The 18,348-nt window shown below is 39.8% G+C and overlaps 1 protein-coding gene across 6 annotated transcripts in view; it reads left to right on the top strand.

Annotated features, from left to right (window-relative positions):
* Positions 1-18,348, top strand: part of SYNE2 (spectrin repeat containing nuclear envelope protein 2) — a 187,598-nt gene that overhangs the window by 125,900 nt on the left and 43,350 nt on the right. For all 6 annotated transcript variants that reach the window (XR_013951889.1, XM_080593985.1, XM_080593984.1 and 3 more), the window contains 15 exons: positions 271-402; positions 1,663-1,859; positions 2,905-3,037; positions 3,978-4,160; positions 4,606-4,749; positions 6,443-6,619; positions 8,333-8,488; positions 10,121-10,270; positions 12,617-12,787; positions 13,119-13,252; positions 13,576-13,780; positions 16,141-16,320; positions 16,989-17,117; positions 17,475-17,629; positions 17,970-18,117. Coding sequence is in view for 5 of the 6 variants with exons in the window: in XM_080593985.1 (XP_080450111.1) it covers positions 271-402; positions 1,663-1,859; positions 2,905-3,037; positions 3,978-4,160; positions 4,606-4,749; positions 6,443-6,619; positions 8,333-8,488; positions 10,121-10,270; positions 12,617-12,787; positions 13,119-13,252; positions 13,576-13,780; positions 16,141-16,320; positions 16,989-17,117; positions 17,475-17,629; positions 17,970-18,117 (2,394 nt within the window). In the remaining variant the exon portion in view is untranslated. The remainder of the gene's footprint in view (positions 1-270; positions 403-1,662; positions 1,860-2,904; positions 3,038-3,977; positions 4,161-4,605; positions 4,750-6,442; positions 6,620-8,332; positions 8,489-10,120; positions 10,271-12,616; positions 12,788-13,118; positions 13,253-13,575; positions 13,781-16,140; positions 16,321-16,988; positions 17,118-17,474; positions 17,630-17,969; positions 18,118-18,348) is intronic.

Below are 18,348 nucleotides of genomic sequence, written 5' to 3'. Positions count from 1 at the left end.
TAAAGAATAAAAAATTAAGTATACCTCTATAAAATTTGAAATCTTGAAGATATTCATTGAATTATTTCATAGCTGCATTTTCTAAATATTGTGGTAAAATCACGTCTCACTTTAATATTTCCATATTATTTCACATTTATCAGTTTACACGTTCTGTTTCATTGAAACAAGAGCTACTGATGCTAGAATAAGTATTAAAGTCTCGGTCTGATGTAGCAAAAATGCAGAGACAGATATGTGTTATATTAATGATGCAATGTATTTTTTTAGGAATGGACAGAATTTGATGATGAATGCCTAGCTTTCAGTAAGGAGTTAGAGGCAGTTAACTCTACATTGCCATCTGTGAACTTGGTTGAAGAAACAGAAGAAAGATTAATAGAAAGGATTGCACTTCTCCAGGTATTGATGTGTCTGCATGTCTGACTGGTTTTCTTTGTGGATCTTTAGGCCTAGAAAGAAAGATTAATTAGAAATGAGGAGATGCCAGTTTGTAGGGCACTGTTTCCTTGGTGTCCATGTCTGTGTGTGGATGCATGCTGAAAATTTCCATGTTCCTTTTAAAAGTAATGAGGGATTGGGCAGCTAATTTCAGCCAGGGTCTGTAAGTTCATCTAAGTAGGAGTAATGACTATAGCTACTTTGGAACTTGGTCTTAAATGCAAATCTTTGGGAATGGTCCGTAAAGGCAGAGCAGCGTGAAAAGATGGCACACGGGCTACATGAGTCACAAGGACAGCCAGGAGCTTTGGGGTGAACGCAGAGCCACTTCTCTGTAATTCCAGGAATGATCATCTTGCTATGATGTAAAACCTGTGGAAGAGGAGAATCAAGCCAGTGCCTTCAAATATTTGTACACCCGGTTGCAATAGAAGGTCTACTGATTTTAACAGCTCCTTCTAAAATTCTGACTATTCAAAATGAAATATCCTGATTTCCCTCTGATCAAAGAGAATAAATTCCTTTTGCAGAGAATGGCAAATAGGCTACTGGCTTGTTCCCAGCTGCATCTCTGATGGAAGAGCTATATCTTTATTTAGAATATCAAGTCCAGTTTGAAACATTTTATCTATCTTTGAAACATATAAAGATATAAAAACAATCTTTATGGTTGTTTCATAAAATTAAGAAGAAATAGTATTCAATAAAGTGATGTATCCTTAGAGTGATTTGCATTCTTCAGAGATTTGACCTTTTATGTCTTCAGAGGACCTGGTCTATTACCCCCAACAACTTCTTTCAAAACTTTGGCAATGTTTTAAAAATAGGATAGAGACAGAAGCCCTACTAAGAACAGGAGGGTAATAATTTTCTGCTGGGGACAGTCATATGTTCAGACAATGCAGCCAGGTCTGATAGATACGGTTCATCCATAGCCTGAAGTTTATGTGTGTCAAAAAGGCACAGAAAATCATATCAATCGTTCTGATTAATTCATAAAATTATGTTGAGATCTCTTTTGATCTATCGAGAGGGAACTGAAAAAAATAAGCTGTATCCCTTTTACATGTAATGAAGTACAGATTGCTTCATAATGGAAAACAAAATACATGGCAGAGGAAATGTGAGGTTAAGATGTTAGAACAAGTGGTGTGTATTCTGCTAGCCATGTTTTTGATTTTTAAAATGTTATTGTTTTGCAAACTTCCCATATTCTGATAGCAAATCAAAAGCAGTGTTGATGGAAAGCATGCCCGGCTATACCAGATGGTGAAAGAAGGGAAGAAATTGCTGACTGCAGTGAGCTGTCCAGAAATCGCAAGTCAGATTCGGAAGCTGGAAGAGCAGTGGTTGTCCTTAACCAAAAAAATTGGCAATGAACTACACAGACTTCAAACATTACTCCAACTCTTGGTCAGGTGGGTTATAACTCAGAAAGCAATTTGAGATATCAGCTAGAAATTGATTTGTAACCTTCTATAATTGCATTTTCTAAATATTGATATAAAATTAATAAATGTTATACTGCCTTTCACTTAAAACTCAAAAAAAAAAGCAGTAGTGATCAGAAAAGTGGTATTGTATTACATAGCTGATCTTCTTGCACTTGCTTCACTTCCCATTTAGTTTTGTGGGAATGCTGTTTTGATTGCTATCATTGCAAAGTAAGTGTATCTAGGTGAGTTAGCTGCATCATGCTGCAGTTCCTATACTGAAAGTGTTAACAGAAGCTCTGACCATGCTGCCCTAAGCATTTTTGCTATGAATGCAAGTGAGCCTTTATTCCCATACAAAGGCATAGTGTGCCACTCTGCATGTACACTATTCCCCTTATAAACTCTCAAGACCTGGTAGAAATGCTGCCTCACCCTGCTGTTTTGAGCTCCCTGAAGGGGAAAGACCCAAGTATGCTCTGTGCTTTCACAAGGCCCAAACCAACTGTCGGTGCAGTCCTGGCAGTTCAGGTGGAGGCAGTCTGGAGCTTTACAACCCCATCCACCAGGCGATGTACCAAGCACAGCTCTCCCTGCACCCAGTCTTTGTGCTCTGAGCTCAATCTGGCTGGATCAGTAGTGGAGATAGAGCATTCCTGGATTTATTGGTCCTGCTGGGTATTCTATCTGCACTATATCTTGCAGTATGTGCAAGTGATTTTGACTACCAGCAAAACTGTTTTCACCCATGTGAGTTTGTCCTAACAACTGCTGGGTGAATATGGAAAGAGAATGTTTTCAGAAAGAGCAGACCAACTGAAAAGTGCTGCTAGGGACAGACTCTTGTGTATCTGCAGCAGAACTGCTGTGTTGCACATCAGCCCATGCTGGTGCTGTGCTCCTGTAAGAGTTATGTAGCTGCATAGATGTCAGAATGCCTTCTCACAGAGAGGACAACTTGGAGGATGAGAAAGGTCTCCCAGACTCAGATAGGCGATAAATGTTTGTGTGTTTTGTTTTCTCCTTTTAGCTACAACAGAGACTCAGAGGAATTAATGAAATGGCTGGATTCTGCTCAGCAGAGAATGAATTTTTGGAAGGAGCAGTCTCTCAGTGTGTCACAAGACCTTACCACCATCAGGGATAACATCAACAGCTTGTTTGTAAGTCTGTTATCCTACCAGGTTGAGATGATATAGCATGACTGCCAACGAAAATGACCATTTTTATTTTTATTTTTGTTTTTATTTTTATTTTTTTTTGTATTTGCCATGAGCTACCTAGAAGCTGCGTGCAGAATATGACACAGAATGGCTGCGTGCCCCAAAGACACTCCATTATATCTGGGTGGGGAACTGGGAGGATGGGAGGCTACAAAAAAACTTCTTTCAGATAGTTAGGCCAGCTAGAGTGCATAAATCAGAATGGGATCCTCTCATAGAGAGTTCCCAGTTGCAACATATCACAGCCCAGCCAGGATCTCTTATGCATGCCTAGCATAATAGCATGGTTTCCTCTTGCTCCTGATACCAAATACTGGATACAGCAGTTCAGCCCAGCTGATGGGCCATTTACCAGCGGAGGTGGACTCAGGGAGCAGGAATGAAGTGGATAGGTCTGTGGGGTTGGTCAGCCAAAGTCAGGGAAGAGAAACCCTACAAAAAAGCAGATTATGAATTGCATTTCATGTCTTTGCCTGCTCTCTGGTGCTGTGCTCCCCTCGTATGACTAGCCAGGAGGTTGAGCCCCAGTGTGAGACCTGACAGAGGGAGTCTTGCACAGTGGGAAAGCAAAGCATTGTGAAAGATGGACAGGTAGGTGTGAGCTGGACAGAGATTTGAGGACTGAGGTTGTGTGAAGTGGAGATGGGGATATTCCCAATCCCCATGGAGCAAGCAAGAGGTAGTATTCATCATTGTATCTAGATGAGCAGAAAAGGGCCTTACAGAACGTGTTGAGTTTAGGTTTCCTGAACTTTACAAACTTGCTAAAATCCATTTGTTGAAATAGTTCATCCCGTGACTTGAAAACCTGGTTTGTCTTCTTTGTTTAAATAGATGTATAAATATTTATCCTCTCTTAAAATTCTCCCATGCACCTCAGACATTCTCTAAGGAAGTCGATGAAAAATCTTCCCTGAAGTCATCTGTGGTGAGCACTGCCAACCAGCTCTTTCATGTGAAGCAAGCTGATACTGCAGCACTTAGGTCATCTTTGGCAAAGTTCGAGCAAAAATGGGGAGAGCTGATTACACAGCTCCCAGCTATCCAAGAAAAGCTCCACCAGGTGAGGAGAAACTGCTGCCATCTCTGAGTTCAAGCTAAATAATTTATTTAAAATGTTGCTACCAGCATTCAGTTGGCTGCTGTATAAGATCTGCAAAGCACCTCTTTCTTAATTAGCTGTCTTGCTTTCAGAATATCCCCAACATTATACTGCAGTTTAATTATTGCAGTGTTCTTCCTATGCTGTTATGCACATATCTATCATCTCTACAGTTTTTATATGAAAGTCCATTACAATTAGAAATAGTTTTATTTCAAATTTCTGAGTTCTCTAACTTTTTTAAATTGAAGTCATATCCCCCTCTGGAGCACAGAGCTCACTTTCAAGTTCATACCCTGATAATTGCAATTATAATGTCTGAGCCCTCCTAAAAATACAGATGTCATCTTCCTTGATATTTCTAAGAAGCAGAATGTGGAGGATTCATTATATGCTTTACCCCTAGCTTCAGATGGAAAAACTTTCTTCGCGAGAAGCTATTGCTGAACTAATGACCTGGCTGGACCATGTGGAACAGAAGGGGCACGAAGAACCAGTAAATTCACAAAGCAGTGCTGCCCATGTCAGAAGTCTCCTTCGGAAGTGCAAGGTAATGGGAAGCTGAAAGTCCAGGGTTAGCTTGTTACTCTTTTGCTGTCACAAGCACGGAAGCAGCCTATAGGCACTGTTACATCCTTACCCTTGCACTGAGGAGGGTTCCCCAAACAGCCTCAAAGGTGCTTTAACATCTTCCATTATAAAACCCTTTTGTTTCCATGCCACACAAAATGCTGTCTGCCCTATGACATAGCTACTGGCAGCTGTGCTGTATTCTCCGTTTCCTCATTCCATCCCATCTGTCTCACTCATTCTCTCTCTTACATTCAGGTTACTAGATGTGTTGAGTAGGAAAACTCTGCTTACTTAAGAAGCTAGTCTCTGTATTTGTGCTGTGTTTTAGTCTGCGTTTTCAACAAGGAATACCTCATAATTTTGGATCTACACAGTCAGCATCCATTTAGCCAGAGAACAAGGATTTTGAATATTATGTTTCATCAAAAGAAATAATCTGCTAGGAAAGAGAAACCACATGAATGTCTCTGCAGAGATGCTGAAGCAGGCTGTTGGCTCTGTTTAGATGCTGAAGCTCCAATGGCAGAGGCTTATTGCTCCAACCACAGGAAGGGTTCAAGCCATTCTTGTACCTCTGTAGATGTCCAGGAGCCGAACCTCAAGGCACAAATCCCTACAGAGATCTATTTTGCTCTGGCCTTGCAGAGCTACCAAATGGTTCTCTGAGCTTAGACTGTACAGCAGTTCCCAGCCTGTGATGGCTGTGGTTCTCAGATGCTTTTATACTGCACATAATGCAGGTGTGTATTATACAAAAAGTATACATTTCTTTCAAAGTACCTTAGTTTAGCAGATATTTAGCTTTTTTTTTTTTCATTATCAGTTATTTTTGGAAGTTGGAACATGTTGAGGTTCTGCTTTTAACCCTTTGGATATTTAGAGATCAGTTTGTAGATGTGACTTCTGCACTTGTCAGCAATGTAGGGATGTACAGGGTCACAAATTCCCACAAGCAAGCAGCTAAGGCTGTACCTCTACTGTAGTTTTGCCTGGTGGATTTTTTGGGTACCACTAGATACAATGAAGAGCTCTTCCCTTCACCCATCTCCCTGCCCTAAAAGACCTTCAAAAAAATAAAAACGCATTCCTTTATGTTGTTTTCACTGCGTGCATAGCTTCTGGCTTGTCTCTACAGGCAAGGCCACTGCTACTGGAGGACACTTTCTTCCCAGGTATTCTGATATTTTGTTCTGATATCAATTACTCTGATTAAGGAGCACAAGCTCTTATTGCACCATGCTTTTATGAGTCTCAGGAGCGTAGAAAGGCCTTGGTGTTAGCCTAATCTGGACCCGTGGCAGTGTGATGGTATTGTCTAATGGATAAAATACTGGGTCTGGTACCCCTAGGTTTCATTCCTGCCCTGGCATTAGCTTCCTCTCATCTTGAGCTACCCATGTAATGTAGTGATTTCCTGCAAAAGTTTCAGTGAATGGAAGTAGCTACAAAATATAGAAGGTAAAAATGGAGAATCATTCCTACAGCCATGTCTGGTCAGATCCATTTCAGAAAAATAATTTAGGCCATGGATCAGAATAATAAGCCATGAATGTCTCATAACTTTGCCTCGAAGCATCATTGGAACTGATCAGGTTAAAACTGCTGAACTAATTGTTTTATGCTTTTGTTTTGTTTTGTTTGTTTGTTTGTTTGTTTTTAAATCCCTCCAGGAATATATGATGGAAATGAACTTTAAACAGTGGATGGTAGATTTTGTTAACCAGTCACTCCTGCAAATGAGCACTTGTGATGTGGAAAGTAAGCGGTACGAAAGGACGGAATTTGCTGAGTGTCTCGGAGAGATGAACTTGAGGTGGCACAGGCTGCAGGCTTCTCTGAGCAGAAAGGTTTGATTGTATTTCATTGCTTTCTCTCTTGCAACTCTGATCTTGCCAGTGCCAGTGCTCTGTATTTGGCAAGCAGCCTTTCTCCCTGAGTCTGAAAGCACTGTTGAACACAGTGAGGCTCCCTGTGCTCTCTGCTGTTTGGCCATCGTGCTGTCTCATGGGAAGCCTGTGGAGCAGTCTGGTGCATCAGCTACCAGGTAGCGTCTGAGTATCTAAACCTCTGTAAGGTCTGGAAGAGCAAACTCCCCTGTAAATTAAAAGAATGGAAAATAGACAAAATCTGCTCTTCAGGACAGCCTGGGATTTACCCCAGTTGCCTATATTAGGTGGAGAAAAATAGGTTTCTCAGATGAAGAAAATACAATCAATGATGTGTCAACAAATATAATGATAAAATTATGAAGAAGGAAGAATTCAGAGTAGTGTTTGCAGGGGAATCTCTTCGAGAAATCTGCTAAATTAAAAGGAAGCTTTGGGGTGCTGTTAAAGTAGGGGCATTAAAAACTTCATGGGAGAAAACACCGGGTGGTTTGTGGAGTCAAGAGTAAACTACACAGGTTCGTGCAAACAGCCAGACCCTGCTTAGCAAACACAGCACAAAAAAGCAAACATCCCCTCCACATGCCATAGGATGGGAACGAGAAATACAGATCTGTTAAGCTACCACCCGTTTTCCTGTTGTAGCTGTTGGATTTGCCTAAAAAGTAATTATTAAGTAATGTTGACAGCCCTGTTCAGATGGAAATGTATGGCAGTGCTGGAAAAGGCACAGCCGGGGGTCTGTTCCCATCCCTGCTCCATCCCTCGGGGGTCAGTGGAAACGGGTTGCTCTGTGTCTTTGTCCTCCTTCTGCAGTAATGAAAACTGCTTTCCCAGTGGGGTGCTTTGAAGATCAGCAGCTGATAGGCAAACTCAAGGTGCAGGCTAATTATAACAGTGCATCTTCTGTGTTTCTCTGTAGAAAATACATTTCTGGGAGTGCCTTTGCTCTGGTGAGGCTAGAAATAATCCGTGTATCCAGAATTAGATGCCAGTGCTTGGGTGCCCCAGTGCCTAGAAAAGCCAGTGTGACTCATGCGGCATGGAAAAGACTAGGGGAAGGGCAGCATTCAAAAATGCAAATGGAACCCTTTTACCATGTTCCTCTTTCATCTGTTCCTCTCCCAGGCTTACAAGACACTGGGAGAAGCTGCCTTCCCTGATGCAAAAACTGTTGTTCAAACAGAAAATTCCGATTTTTTTCTGACTCTGAAAGTCTTCCAGAAACATTTCCAAGTGGAAAATACAGTTCCTGCACAATGATGAAATTTCAGTTTTGTGGGAAAAAAAGTTGTCTTCTCTAACTGTTTTCAAGAAACTGCATTCTAGTATTTAGTGGATTCTCAGGGCTAAAACTGAAGATATGAGACTTAAGGTCCCTTGCTTATCAGTAACTTTGGCAGTGGGTTTTAGGGCAAATGAGATTTTCATACTCTGTATGAACGTGCCCAGGTAGACAAGGCCCCCAGCTTCTCACGTCCACAGGCTGCCAGCTCCAGATTCCACAATGCCTTATTCCCTTTCAAAACATTTATATTTTGAATGCTTTTTATGTTTACCTTCAAAGTATTATTTAGACAAAATACCGTAATCTCAAATTTAGTCATGGAAGGGGGAACCCTGTTTCTTCCCACCTCTAGATTTAAGTAAGTTAAATATTTCTGTAACTTTCAGATACAAGACCTGGAACACCTTTTGGAAGATATTACTGAAAATGAGAACAAAGCACAGACTCTACGCAACTGGCTGGAAGCTCAGAGTGACCGACTGAGATCTTTACAAACCCCAGAAAGTCTGATCTCTGCGCAGAACACATTAGATGATTGCAAGGTAAAGCATTGTATGTGGGATATTATTGTACAAAACATATGTAACACTTTGCTGAATCCAGCCTAAAGGACTGCACAGATTTTAACAGAAAAAAATGTAAAGGAAGTTGCTGTTTCCTAGAAGAGTATTATGGTGTAACTTCAAAGCATGGTAAGTTTTGGCAATAAAGAGCTAGACCCACCAATGATGTGAATTGCCATTTTATGTTTTTTTCCTCCATTTGAAGACGCATCTACTGTTGTTTCATGGTGTTTGGAACGTGCAGCAATATTATAGAACATATTCTGAGATGCCTCCAAAAGAAATAGTTCTCTCAATTCAGCACAGCTATGGATAAAGCTATTGTTCCATTAGTTTGAAGAGCTCTGTGGTGGTTTTGTTGTGGGAACTGCACAGTCTCATTTGGTAAAGTAGTAACTGTCTGTGCTCCAGCCCTAGAATGTAATCTCTGTGCACCAGCCTCAAGAATCTAGGTGTACTTCGGTTTTGTTGAATTTTTTTAGGCACCAGCTCCCTCAAAATTAGAACAGGTGCAGCCAGCTAATAACTGGATCCTATTACTCTGGCAGTCTGCTATTTTCATTCAGTACAGTATTCCATTTCTGTTTTTTTACGCTGAATATTTGTTCTTTCATTTCCATGGTTACATGTCTCTCTCTCATAGTAGGCTGCTATTATTCCCCAGAGTGTTCTGTTATACACTGAGTTACTCGTCTCTCTGAAGCACTCTGAAATGCACTAAGGGGTCAAAATGGAAGAAAGGCACAGGGTATCTTTGACTAAAATACCACCCTACTCACAGCAAGATACAGTGCTAAGATGCAGGTGGCTAAAATGTTTAATTACAATTTTTTGCTCAATAAAAATGAGATCAAAATTTGATTATGTTTTGGGGACAGTAGTTGGGGGGAAAAGGTCATAACTTAATGTGTTGTATTACAGGGAAATGCTATAGCCTGTAGTGTGTATGAGTATTTATTCATGTTGTGAAAAAGTCATTGATGAGCTTTACCCAGCATGTCAAGACTAAGAATCTTGCTGACTGTGTTGAGGAAGTTATTCTCCCAAGCATTGATTTTCGTGGCTTCTCTCCCATGAGAGAGAGTCTCTGACTAAGCAGGCAAGCAGAGGATAACTTTCTAGAAGTTGTTAGGATGTTGGGTACTTTGCTCCTATTGCAAAGTCAGTTGCAACGTCTGCCTGTGTCTCCTGGAGCAGAGGAGGACCCAAATGCTAACCAACCTGAGGCAAAGTTCATCTGCATTAATGTAAAAACTTTCTGTGTCTGGAGAGGTACAGAGAGGCTGCATAGTGGCTGACAAATTAGCTCTCACTGATTTCCTTCCCAGGCGTGATGTCCTGTGCTTCTGCTGACACTAAATGGACTGGTTCTAGCTCTAGCTGTAGTAGACTGCCTAAAGCAGCCGCTGTCCTTTGATATTCCTGTAAAGAAGTCATTCTGAATCAGTGCTAAAATGGTGGTGGTTGGTGTTGTATGGCTGAAGAATTACACAGGGCTGGTTTTAAAGAAGGCATGTTTATCTAAACTCCTCACATAGAAGGGTTTTTCTATAGTCTCATTAAAAGATCTTATCTTCCTTTTTTTTCCTCTCTCTCTCTTTTTTCATTCAGGACCTAGAAAATCAGCTTGCAACTAAATCCAAAATGCTCGATGAGCTCAAACAGACTGTAGCCTTAAATGGAAGTGCAGAACAAACCCCAGAAGCTGCGCCTTTCAGGATAGCTGAGCTGTGTGAAATGAGGGACAACGTTGTCAGCCAGGTAAAGGGTTTGATTGCATTCAGATTTCCTCACATATGTATTCTTTCCCCCAGTATTATTAATTTTCTTCATGAAATGGCAGGAGCTGGTGCAAAAAAATTGCTAAGTATTCTTGAACTTAACCTGCCTAAGAACTTCCTTTTAAGTCTCTGCCATGCAAAAGTTAATGTTTCCAAGAAGGAGAGAGAAAAATAGTCTGCTTTCAAAGCAGTTTGAATACAGGGGGAGAAAGGACAGACCTGCACCTGCAGTTTAAGAAAATAAAGAAACTGCATTGGTATTTTTCTGTTAAGTTAAAAATGGACGTCTTAAGCTTTCTGACTCAATCTGCTTTTCGAAAAAATACTCTGGCCTTCTTCCTCTGCAGTATGCCAGTGGAAGCTGCCTACACCTCTGCCATTCTCACTGGAGCTTTTCTACCTCCCAGCTACTTTTCCTCTATAAACCTGGATGGCTTTCCATATCTCAAACCCTACATAGTCCCCAGAGGCTTCAAGGAGAGTCAAGGCAGATTGGTTTTCCATGCAAACTGGCTCCCTGGCAGTCTGCATATATAGTTATATTAGCTTTATATTTGGAACTGATCTTTTCTATCTAGATATAATTGGCAGACACAGAAGACATAATAATGACTACAGTTATGGATTTAAATTTGTGATAATAAATAGCCATATATTGGAGAGGATTATATGTGATCCAGTGATTGTGTTTGTAGTTAAGATTCCCTTACACTTTTTATTATGAACACTTTCCTTTTGCTCCTCAGAACTTTGTGAAACATGAGCCCTTTTGCTTGAACGCTTCCACATGAGGTGTCAGTCCAGGATGAGGTTACTCCTTGTTTTATGTTTAAACAGAGATGATGTGGCTGTTCCACAGCTAGAAAACTGAGAGATTTTCGTGTGTGCATATGATGAAAAAGGAAAGTTTTTCATTCTGTTGCAGAGCTCGGGGTTTGATTTTGTCAGGATTAAGCAGCCAATTTTTTTTTTCTAGTTACAGTCACAATGTTAGTATTTTTGTGACTTAAGTATTGAAATTAGAAATTGCAGATTGTTCTTACAAACTAGTTGTCTGCATGCGTGATGAAACGCAGAGTGCAGCTTTCTTCCCATGGTTGACTGGCCTCAGCAGGAGCCAGGCTGTGACTTCAAATACAGGTCTAAGGAGGTGTGATACCTTGCTTGTACTGTCTGTAGGCTGATCTTGAGACTGTGAGTCTGTGGCCCAGAGACATTTCACGAGCATGATGTCTTTCCATCTTCTTTGTGTGGGCAGTAATTAGCTGCAGGCTACAAAAAGCAATTAGAGTTTCCTCCCACCTCCATGATTCAAATGAGAATAAGGTTGATTAATCCATCTACTCCTGCGTGCCTGGAACTGTGATAGTAGGATACGATGATTAATGCAGTCTATTTAACACGCACTATGGTTTAGAACAGTCCTCATCTTCCACTGAGTGGATGCATAGTTAGAACTGAAGTCTGGCATCTGATATTGCCAGGTCCCATGGAAACATGCTTCTTTCCTTTCCTGGTTTGCATGTTTTCCTCAAAGCATCTGGTACTAGCATGACTGAAAGCAAATACTGAACTAGATGAATGTTTTGTCTAACCCAGGGCATGTGTTGTGTGCTTACCTGACACAGAAAGGTAAAAATGACAAGTCACTCTGAAGAACTGTGGTTTTGTATTTGTAATGTCTAGCAGTATGTGGCAAATGGAAAACTTGCTTGCCCCAATGCGGATTAAATGATTGTAATGATGAAAGAAACAAAGAGGTTATCCCTCATTTTATTGTGTATGAAAATGCTATAGTTCCTAGATTGTAGTTCTGTTGGGCCTATATTTTTAGAGCACAATGGCATACACGGGGTGATAGCTCTGTGGAGTATTTTAGTAGCATCTCTTTCCATATAAAACAATTTCTGTTCAAATTTTGAGTAAATAAAAGTTGATTTGTGGATCAAACTGTCTGCTTCCTAAGAATTTTAAGGCTCTCAACTTCCTCCTACTTTAGGTTGATCTTGGCAGGAAAGAATAAGCAGTAGATTGTTTCAGTACTTCCTTACTTTTTTGGGGGGGGGGGAGTGGGGGGTAATTGTGGCTGGCAGAAAAGTGCTACCTTGAAATCAGGTAAAATTTTTATTTCCAGCAAATTCTTTTACTTCTCTCTAAATACTGTTTACTGCTTGGTTTGAAGCCTGCACAATTCATTACCAAGTAGAAGAATACTTCAAGTTGTGAAATTCTTGTGGATTGTCACAAATGGAGCATTGAGCTGAGATTTAAGTCAGTTTAAAGGTGATTTATATGTGAGACAGTAACAAAAATGGTTTGTTTGCAGGTTGCACAGCTAAAGACCTCTATGCAGTCAATACTGGAACAGTGGAGAGTGTATGATGAAATTTATGCAGAAGTCAGCCTGATGATGACAAGATATTTGTACTGCATAGACCAGTGCAAACCTTCTGTGCTGTCATTGGAAGCTTTGAAAAAACAGGTTAAAACTCTGCAGGTAACTCTGTTAAAGTTGTCTTAGTTCTGTGCTTCCTTCTGTGTCTTTAAACAAACAAACAAAATTCACTGAAAAAGAACCACACGTTTTTCTCTCAAGGAAATTACTCTTTATTGTAGTGCCACTGAAGTCGGTGGAAATCTATTTATTTATTTGTTTTGTGTGTTAAGTGTGTTAAGTTTTTTTTTTTAAGGTGTTAAGTTTTTCACAGACATTTTAGTCTGTGCTGCAAATGTGTATCATTATTGCTACCCTATCCCTTCCAATCTAAAGGGGAAGCTATGCTTAGGTCATTCATCTCCACAACTAATAACAATAATCCATTTTGCAGTCTCTTCAAGATGAATTGGAGAACAGTGAAGAAAGTTGGGCCAAGTTCCAGGTAGCTGCCAGTAACCTGAAGAAGAACTGCTCCCCGTCCTTTGCAGACATTATTGACCAGAAGTGCACAGAGGCAAACACCAGGTACACTTGCAAAAAAGACCCCCAGTTATTAGTATTTAAAAAAGAGTTGCTCAGTAGGAATTGAATGTATGTCAGGTTTTTAAATCTCTGTATCTCTGTTAGCAATACTCTGCTGTCTAAGAGTACCTGTGTGAAGAGTAGCTGATGCTACTGCTTGTTTTGTGATGGATCACAGAGCACAAAATGATGCTGTCAGCTGGCTTTCAGTAACATGACTGTGAATGCAAGGAAACTCCCCCAGGAACCATACTCCAAATCACATTCTGATCCATGAAGGGAATCTACAAGGAAAATACTCTTATTACAATTTGATATGTTGGCAGGTGGAGCTCAGTAAATGAAGACATCACAGATCAACTGCGGACAGCTCAAGTGACCCTGCAGCTCTGGGAGCCCTTTGATATTTTATGTACTGAGGCTGCAGCCAAGTTACAACAGCACGAAGAGCAGTGCACTCAGCTCTTGGATGCTCACATGCCTGAGGATAATCTGGTAGAAACCCTGAAGCAAAGGATACAGGATATAAAGGTGCATGAATGTTTCTGCTGCCTTATACAAGCCAGCATGTATTTACAGAAGCAAACAAACAACCACAACAAAGCGAACAAATCAAAAGAACACCTTCTTTTTCCCCTGCCCACCCTGTCCCCCCCCAAAGTCCAGTCAATGGAAAACCTAAAATCTGACTTTTTTCCGTTAACAGACACCTTTGTGTTTCCTTTAAATACTTTGACCAGATTCTGAGGCCAAACCAAACTACAGCATTAGCATAGGATGAGAAGAGAGCAAAGGGGAGCAATGATATTACCATCTTTGTCCCTTTCTGCTTTACAAAGAATCATTCCTATGTTAGAAAGTATCATTAAACCAAAAATTATTTAAATCTGTGGGGCGCTGCTTGTGAGGAGAGATGACATCCATTAGAAAAATATCTGACAAAAAAGACCAGTTTTCCAGCGCATAGGACCATCCTGAGGTCTTCTACAGACTTCTTTAAATTGTTTTTATTTGATTTTGGTCCTTTTTTTGACCTGGTCAGATAAGTGCACAGATTTCTGAGCTCATTAGATCCTTCCAGACAGTTCTGACTTTAGGTAAATGAGAACTCATGCTGAGACCAGAGGGTACATTTGTCTCTTTTAGGTAGCAAAGCTGTCGTTAGATTCTGACATTTTTGGTTTCTTCAGACTGCAATAAAGAAATACAATAATCCTTATTTCAGGACAGAGCAATGATTCATCGTGCTTTATGAACCTCTAGCCACATATTGGAAGAAATCCAAAGTATCCCATTTTGCATGTGGCCAATTAAAAAAAATATACATTATGGGAAATAGAACGTGTATAGTTCTTTCTGTGTCAGAAACAACTAACAGCAGCAAAACTTAGACCAGAACTTCTTTCAACTTTCTTCTGATCCATGAATGGCTGTGACACAAATTTGTAAACATGTCAGTAAAGAGGCATCACAATTTCTGGACTTTTTTGAAAGAGTTTTGCAGCTACTAAGCATGGCATCACCACTACTATGCCATTAGCACTGTAGATCCTGTCCTACTATGGTAGGACATGCATGGATAGGACACACAATTTATTATATTTTTGAAAGTGGTGGGTTGGAAGAATGGGGAACAGTGATGTGGTGTACCTTACATGTATTTGAAAGTACATGTGCATTTTAAATATTATTTAAATAAATATGTTTTAAAATCTCTAACCTTTTCCTATAGTATAAATCAGGAAAGATGGTTTTATTGAACTTGTCACCACAATGAATACAGATAAAGTTCAATATACAATGTAAGAAATCAAAATGGATTTTCTTATGCGAGAAGTGGTAGACATGAGAAAACATCCTCAAGTTGCACCAGGGGAGGTTTAAATTATATGTCAGGAATAATTTCTTCATGGAGAGGGTGGTTAGGCATTGGACCAGGCTGCCAGGGAAGTGGTGGAGTCGCCATTCCTAGAAGTATTTAAGAGATGTGTAGTTGTAGTTCTTCGAGACATAGTTTAGTGGTGGACTTGGTAGTGTTGAGTGATGGTTGGACTTGATGATCTTAAGCATCTTTTAAAACCTAAATAATTCTATGATTCTACGATTTGCTTAATTGCTAAAGCAGTAGTTTACAGAGTGATCGATTCAAAAGGCAAGGGTCAGGAACTAAGAGCCAGTTTGGTCTTTAGGGAAGCATGTCTGCTCTTTGCTATCAACCAGAAACCTTTGTTTGTTACTCACAGAAAAGACAATATACAGTGACAAAATCTAGGGTGAGTCATGACTAAAAGTAAATGACAGTTGTAAAAATCAGTAGATTTCAAGATGACATCTTGCCATTCTTTGTCCAAGTCAAAAGAAATAATGAAGCACATTGAACAAGTATAAAATGGTTTGTTTTTCTTTTTTTTCCCTTGTATTGCCTTTAGAATTTAATCTCATAGCGTCACTTCTGTAGTACAAATAAAAACATAGTCCTTAGTCACTGAGGAATCTCAGGTACTGATATGTTCTTATCATAATACCATTTCTCATCTACAGCATGGGCCAGTTTCTTCAGCTGCTAGTGTAAATCAAGTCTGTAGAAAGGGATATTCTAATTTCTCTCCCTAATCTCTTCTGTAGCAGTAATAAAGCCCACTGCCTGAAGTCACTGGTGTTCTGTTGAACTTCGAACTGTGCCTTTCCCAGCACTAGAGTCAATGGACCCAATTCCCTTTATCCTCTGAGTAAAAGACTGAAGCTTTTACCATAGCTGAATTTGGCTCGCAGAGGAGATCAACAAAAAGAGCTTAGTTACAGCAACAAAAGATGCTAAATGAAAGTGGCACATGAATGAAGATCTGATTCATTTGCTGACTTTTTTTTTTTATTTCTCCTTCTCTCATCAGAATTTACAGCATGGCCTTCAAAACACAGTGGGATGCCGTTCCCAGGTTTCAGAGTTGGCTGATCAGATAAAACAGCAAGCTGGGACAGCTGCACAAACCGTTCTGCTGGAGAAGCTGCAACCGCTCCAGAGAGCATCCTATTTGGAAAAGATGTTGCAGAGGAAGTTAGATGAATTTGAGGTATTGTTATGAATAGTGAATTAGCTGTCAATGTGAGATAATGTCTTCACTAGAGCCCTGTAGTTCTTGAATTGAAATGAAATTTCAATAGAATAAAATTTGATGGTACGGTCAACCTTGTAAAGAAAATAATACATGAAGCCAAAAGGACAGGTGTACACAAGTTTCACCCTTCCTGCCTGCCTAACTTCAGGCAGTTGCTGTAACAAGCCCTTGTAAGTGGACCTATTACAGCCAAGCAGTATGATATCCTCACATGATTCCTTTTTTTATTATGAACTTTGAAGTATGTTATAAACTTTCTCATGTATGCTTTGGAACAAACCCAAGGGCTTCAGTTTGCTTTGATAAGAATGAACACAATGTATCTAAAACCAACCCAAATCTACAAAAAAGGTATCCCAGACGCCCACATTTCTTGCATTCATATATCTATGAATCTCTCAGGATTTAGAGATTCTGCTTCTTGATATCTGCTTTGGCTTAAATGTTGCCATTGTCCAGTACAAACAGTGAAAAAGTTCATTAAGTGAGTTACAAATGCATTGGAATTTGGATTTAACATTTGTTTGTTTTCCTGAGGTTATTATTTATTGCTCCTTTTTCTATAGTAAATATGTAGATTAAACTGACTCATAATTAATGTAAATATGCAATATTTGTCCTAGTTCAATCTTTTACAACTGGAGGATTTTAAGAAATGTCTTGAAACTCTGGAGGGTCATGTCAAGAACTGCACAGATGCCTTTGATAGCCTCCATCTAGAGGCAGAAACAGACAACTCAGAACTGGTCATGGTATGTTCAGTTTCCTAAGTACTCAGGAGTTAGTTATCCATAGAATTTAAGTACGTAAAAATCTCTAGATGTGCATTGCAGGCCAAACAGGCTGCATGAGGGGGAGGAAAATCACATGGATTTGGGGTTGATGGGAGATACTTTTCCTCAGCTTTGTTCTGTAGCTACCTAGTCACCCTAAATGTAGGGTACAAAGTGAATCTGCAAGTACCAGCTCTTAAGTATCTGTTCAATACTGTTGGAAAAGGGGGCCCCCTGTAAGGGAACTGTAATTTTTTTGTTTCCTTTGTTAACATAGAAATGTTGTTTCTTTGGGTTAGCATTTTGGTTGCATTTAATTTACCTTTTTACTTCCAGAATCATACACTGGAGCTTGCTGCCCTTTCTCCAAGCATAGAGAGTTTGAATGAAGCAAGCATTAAGCTGCCCCTCAGTGACTTCACCCTAAAGAAAATGCAGAGCTTGACTCGGCAGTGGAGTCAGAAAACAGCAACTGCTCTGGAACTCTGCAGGTCTGAATTGTAAACAAAAAATCACTACTAAACTTTTCCTTTTCTGTAAGGAAAAAATGAAAATCAAATTAAAGCATGGGAAGTATTTCAAGCTGTTCACAGCTTTTTCAGGGACTTTCCAAGTTGGATTTCTACCATTCCAGTTTTCTCCAGAGTATTTAGTGGATAGTTCTATTCCAAGTCATTTGAAATGCCATAGGTGAAGAAGGTAGCAAAATGCCAAGCAAAACCCTACTGTTTAATTATTGTATTACTAACTACCACATTAGACTATATGCAAACATATGAACAAAAACAACCACCACCAAAATAGTTTCTGATGGTTTCTTTTGTTTTACAGTGTGCATGAGGGAACTCAAAATGATGAAAAGAAATTCTTTCAGAAGTGTGAAAACTGGATAAAATTCCTAGAAAAAATGAAAGAGGCCTTGAAGACAAATATTCCAGGACGGTTTGAAGAACTGCAGGAGCAACAGAGAGTATATGAGGTAAAGCGGTAAAGCTAGCTCTAAAAATTGAAATATCTTAAATGGGGTGAGAAATAGCTTAAATGGTGATGGGAAATCCTTAGAAGATACTATTCCCTTTGAAATCAGATCTGGGCAGAGTTTTACGGAGCATTTCATTCTTTTGAAATGTGAACTTGTACTTATTCAGAGAAAGACTCTGAAATTTGAAAATCATTTTCCAAAATGAAAGGATCACTTTCTGTATGGATC

Source organism: Anser brachyrhynchus (genome assembly GCF_964034855.1).
Source record: "Anser brachyrhynchus genome assembly, chromosome: 5".
Taxonomy (NCBI): Eukaryota; Metazoa; Chordata; class Aves; order Anseriformes; family Anatidae; genus Anser; species Anser brachyrhynchus.
This window is presented reverse-complemented; position numbering and strand designations above follow the sequence as displayed.